The sequence below is a fragment of the Triticum urartu genome, chromosome 4 (assembly GCF_003073215.2).
Source record: "Triticum urartu cultivar G1812 chromosome 4, Tu2.1, whole genome shotgun sequence".
NCBI lineage: Eukaryota > Viridiplantae > Streptophyta > Magnoliopsida > Poales > Poaceae > Triticum > Triticum urartu.
The window spans coordinates 546,398,061-546,403,684 of record NC_053025.1 but is presented as its reverse complement, the minus strand read 5'-3'; the positions used below and the strand labels follow the sequence as shown (position 1 = coordinate 546,403,684).

At 48.6% G+C, this 5,624-nt stretch overlaps 1 protein-coding gene across 1 annotated transcript; it reads right to left on the bottom strand.

The window, feature by feature from the left end:
• Positions 1-531: 531 nt before the first annotated feature.
• Positions 532-4,143, bottom strand: LOC125554090 (serine/arginine repetitive matrix protein 1-like). Its single transcript, XM_048717698.1, has 2 exons — positions 3,567-4,143; positions 532-669 (listed from the first exon to the last, which is right to left on the bottom strand). The coding sequence occupies exons 1-2, from the start codon at positions 4,106-4,108 to the stop codon at positions 582-584; spliced, it is 630 nt and encodes a 209-aa protein (XP_048573655.1). The 5' UTR covers positions 4,109-4,143; the 3' UTR covers positions 532-581.
• Between the last annotated feature and the right edge of the window lie 1,481 nt (positions 4,144-5,624).

Below are 5,624 nucleotides of genomic sequence, written 5' to 3'. Positions count from 1 at the left end.
GGGTATTTGATGCCAAGGGGGAGTAGGCACTTATTTATGTGATGCTATGATATTAGCTTGTATCGAACTCATGTTATGTATGTTATCGACTTATGTTCTATGCTATGAGTGATGAACCTATATGGAGCCTATTATGGTTTTATGTTATCTTGTTATCTTTTTTATGAGATTTGTTTGTGATGGTATAAAATTGAGGGGGAGCTCTCCTCATGCTTATTTTATGTATGCACATGTTTTGGGGGAGCTCCACAACAAATATTTTTGATATTCAAAGTTTTTTATTTTTATTAAGAAGTTGTAATGCCCTCGATGCGGCTATATCTCCCACGTGTCGAAGCACGACTTAGAGGCATAACCGCATTGAAAGCAATGTCGCAAGTGAGGCAATCTTCACACAACCCATGTAATATATAAGGAAAAGAGATACATAGTTGGCTTACAATCGCCACTTCACACAATTACATGAATAAAGCATTACAACATCCAAATACAATCAAGGTCCGGCTATGGAACCAAAATGAAAGAAGAACCCCGAATGCGACAAAGGTCCCCGATCGACCCCAACTGGGCTCCACTACTGATCAACTAGAACGAAACAACACAAAGGACAAGATCTTCATCGAGCTCCTCCTGAGCTTGGTTGCGTCATCCGCACGGACTCGTCGGCACCTGAAGATGGTTTTGGAAGTATCTGTGAGCCACGGGGACTCAGCAATCTCGCACCCTCGCGATCAAGACTATTTAAGCTTATGGGTAAGGTAAAAGGTAGGAGGTGGAGCTGCAGCAAGCGACTAGCATATATAGTGGCTAACATACGCAAAAGAGAGCGAGAAGAGAAGGCAAAGCACGGTCGATAAAAGTATGATCACGAAGTAATCCTGGACTACCTACGTCAAGCATAACTCCAACAACCGTGTTCACTTCCTGGACTCCGCCGGAAAGAGACCATCACGGTTACAAACGCGGTTGATTCATTTTAATTAAGGTCAACTTCAGGTTTTCTACAACCGGACATTAACAAATTCCCATCTGCCCATAACCACGGGCACGGCTTTCGAAAGTTCAAATCCCTGCAGGGGTGTCCCAACTTAGCCCATCACAAGCTCTCATGGTCAACGAAGGAATAGACCTCCTCCTGAGACGTTCCGATCAGACTCGGTATCCCAGTACAACAAGACATTTCGATAGGGTAAAACTAAACCAACAACACCGCCCGATGCGCCGACATCCTGATGGGAGCTGCACATATCTCGTTCTCAGGGCAACACCGGATAGGTCAAGCTACGAGTAAAACCAGCCCTCAAGTTTCCCCGAGGTGGCCCCGCAGGCTGCCCATTTCGGACCAACACTTAGAAAAGCACTGGCCCGGGGGGATTAAAATAAAGATGACCCTCGAGAGAGCGACTCCCAAGGGAAAAGTAGGTGGTGGTGAGGAAAATGGTAAAACCAAGGTTGGGCATTGCTGGAGGAGCTTTACTTAAGGCGAATTGTCAAGGGGTTCCCATTATTACCCAACCGCGTAAGGAACGCAAAATCCGGGAACATAACACCGATATGACGGAAACTAGGGCGGCAAGAGTGGAACAAAACACCAGGCATAAGGCCAAGCCTTCCACCCTTTACCAAGTATATAGATGCATTAATTAAATAAGATATTTAGTGATATCCCAACAAAATATCCATGTTCCAAACATGGAACAAGCTCCAAGAGGGGCTGAGCAAAGCGGTAACATAGCAAAGAGGGGCTGAGCAACTAACAACGGTAATCTTCACCTGCAACTAACAACGCTATAAGAGGGGCTGAGCAAAGCGGTAACATAGCCAAAAAACGGTTTGCTAGGACAAGGTGGGTTAGAGGCTTGGTTCAACAATATAGGAGGCATGATAAGCAAGTGGTAGGTATCGCAGCATAGGCATAGCAAAAGAGCGAGCAACTAAGCAAGCAAAGATAGAAGTGATTTCGAGGGTATGATCATCTTGCCTGAAATCCCGCAAGGAAGAAGAACGAGTCCATGAAGAAGACAAATGGACGTAGACGAACGGGTCCTCACAAACACGACGTTACCGGAACCAACCCGAAGAAGCAAACACCGGAAAGAAGCACACAACATAGTAAACAACCAACATATGAACATGGTATGATATGCGGGATGCGGGATGCGATGCATATGCATGATTGGACAAGGAATGCATAAACCTGGCCTCAACTTGGAAATCCAAGATTTCCACTGGAAAGGTGAGGTGATTTCGGTTGAAATCGATATAAAGATCACCGGAATCGGAGTTACGGTTTGGAAATGGCAAGCGATTCAAATATGACACCGGTCTGCGATTTACAACAAGTAACCATCTAAATGCAATGAGATGAACATGCTACAGCACTCAAACATGGCAACAAAATACATGGCAGGGAAGCATTCAAGATGCTTAACAAAAGACTAGCACTGAGCTACGGCCAATTCATCCACTAACAGGTTCAAACAAGCATGGCAAAAGAGCAAACGGTAAACAGATTTCAGACTTAGTGAAATTAACACTAGCCTGGAATTTCAGATCAGATAGCACTCTTCGGAGCAACAAAACTACATGCTACAGGACCTGAACATGACAAAGAAGAACATGGCATGGAGCTACTCAACAAGCTTAACAAAAGTCCCTTAGTGACCTTGAGCCAAAAGGGATCCGAAAATATACTAACAAGCACACGAACATAGCAAAAACATAATCAGTTTTCAGACTTAGTGAAAACTGACACATGCTGAAACATAACTCAAGTAGGCATGTTTACGAGCTCGATGCACTCACTACAGTGCAAGTCATGGCAATACAAGCATACATCCATTAATAAGGCACAAAATGCAAGCTAGACATGGCAAGAACAAAGGCATATCATGCACGGATCAACTACAACCACATCGGCAAAATCGCAAACAAGTTGACGATCTGCCCAGATTCACAACGAAGCAAAAGTAGAGCTCGATTGACTCAAGCTAGGGTGCTCCATATATGCAAACAAAGACATGGATGGATAGAGCACTACAAGGTTAACAAAACATCCTTACTGATCATCCTCAAAAGAGCCACGAATCTCTAGGAAACAACATGAACATATGGCATCATGAACTAAACAATCCCAGGACTTAGTGAAATTACTAAGTCCCTGAAAACAGAATTACCGGGTGCCTCACTTTGCAAGCTTGCACTAGTCACCACACACATCACAAAAATACATGGGTTGCACCTCTGGAAAGATAACAAAACCCTTAACAAAACATATGTAGAGCTCATGGTCATATCATGCACACAATAATCATGGCAAAAATGACAAAAGTCTAACATGGAGTAGCAGATCTGACAATTAACTCAAGTAGCCCTCTTCTAACAGCATTTCGGGCATCAAGATGACCTCAAATGAAAATGATGCAATGGAATGACATGATGTACTCTCTGAGACGAACATTTTGATATGCTATATGCCCAAATCAGAGTTACGGATGCGGAGATATGGCATAATGAACATGGGCATATGAAACATGGCAATCTCGGGGACTTAGTAGAATTTTTACCCCGCGAGAAAGTCAACTGGACGAGATGATCCCGGGACAGAGGGATCCGGGCGGCGCGGGGCTGCGTTTGGATGAGATCCCGGTGGATCTCGTCCCGATCCACCGGATCTCACCGGAGAGGACGACGGCGGCCGGAGGGAGGTCGCCGGCGAGCTCGGCGGCCGTCGGATCCGGCGGGGCTCGGGCCTCCCGCGGCCGGATCTCGCGTGGCGGCGGAGGGCGGGGCGAGGGAGGCGGAGCAACGGCGGCGGCGCGCTGTGCAGAGGCCGGCGAGGCGAAGTGGCGGCGACCGGCGGGCGGTGGGGCGGGCGCCGGCGATAGAGACGCGCGGCGGCGGAGATCGGCGCACGGCTGCGGAGGCGGGCGGGCGGCTCGGGCCTGTTGCGGCCCGGGGCGGGCCTCTCGCGGGCCGGGCAGGCCGCGTCGGCGGAGAGAGAGAGGAGGCCGGTGGGGTGACAAGTGGCGGCGTCCGGTTGGTTGGCGGCGGCGGCGGGGTGATGTGGCGCGACGCCACTGGCCGGAGCGAGGTGGAGGGCGGACATGTCCGTCGGTGGAAGAAACGTCCGGGCGTGAGGTGGAAGAGGACTAGGGTTTGTACCGCGAATATTTCGGAGGGGATCACATATATACAGGTAGAGGGAGCTAGGAGAGTCCAAATGAGGTGCGGTTTTTGGCCACGCGATCGTGATCGAACGACCGAGATGGTGGAGGAGGTTTAGGTGGGTTTTGGGCCAAATTGGAGGGGTGTTGGGCTGCAACACACACGAGGCCTTCTCGGTCCCTCGGTTAACCGTTGGAGCATCAAACAAAGTCCAAATGATACGAAACTTGACAGGCGGTCTACCAGTAGTAAACCAAGGCCGCATGACAAGTCTCGGTCCAATCCGGAAATGTTTAATCCCCACACATGAAAGAAAGGTAGAAATGACCACCGGAGGAGAACGGAACGCTGGAATGCAAAACGGACAACGGGGAAAATGCTCGGATGCATGAGACGAACACGTATGCAAATGAAATGCACATGATGACATGATATGCAATGCATGACACGCAAGCAATGACAAGGCAAACAACAACGAATAAGTGGACGACACCTGGCACATCGGTCACGGGGCATTACAGAAGTGCATGTATGTTGTCATCAACTACCTAAAAGGGGGAGATTGAAAGTGCAATCATGCCCTTAATCGTATTTTGATGTTGATGACAACATGCATTTTGGGACTAATCATGTTTATCAACTAAATCTCAGGATTATGTCTCAAGGGCCGTGTGTGGATCATGACTATGGACAAATATCACTCATGAGCAGAGATACAAGACAAAGACAAAGCTTCGGCTCCTTTTCGATTCGTTCTTGAGTATAGGGATCCCGCACTATGAAGAGGGGATCGTTGGTTTTCGTGAAAGAACTTGCTCAAACCCACAAAATATCCTCGCACATCATCTCTGTGCCATCTCAAGTTCTTCCTCTACGTGTGCACAATTTCTGGTATGGTTCTAAGCTGGTAGGTTCAGATATCATCGGACGTCCGACGTTCTACGGACATCCGACACCTCACAGCCAACCGGGCATCTGGCTCTTTTCGGATGTTTGGTGCCTCCTCACAGAAGCTAAATTAGCGGAAATCCAGTCTCACCAGACAACCGGTCTCCGGACGTGTGCTCCTCTCCGGATTTCCGGTTCTGCCTCAACAGAACGTTAATTAGCGGATTTCCGACCACACCAGACGTCCGGGCTCCGGACGGCCGGTGCCTTCCGGACGTCCGCTGGCTGTGTGTCTCATGCCTCGTCTGTGGACTAGTAGGTGTTCTAGCAAGCAAACGACCGGCCGCCCGTCCGGATGTCCGGACCAATCTGAGTCGCCGGTCGTCCGGTGCCCACCGGACGTCCGTCAGCCCCTGTGCACTATGTGGCTCAACGGTCTGTTTTGCACTCACACTATATATAGCCCTTCTCCTGTTGGGGATCGTAGCAGAAATTTAAAATTTTCTACGCATCACCAAGATCTATCTATGGAGTAATCTAGCAACGAGGGGAAGGGGAGTGCATCTACA

Excerpts from the sequence above, each read along its gene's own strand:
- LOC125554090 (XM_048717698.1), bottom strand. The coding sequence starts at position 4,108 with ATGTCCGCCCTCCACCTCGCTCCGGCCAGTGGCGTCGCGCCACATCAC. Across the intron at positions 670-3,566 it reads CCAGTTGACTTTCTCGCGGG|GTGCCGACGAGTCCGTGCGG; the intron begins GTAAAAATTCTA and ends AACCATCTTCAG.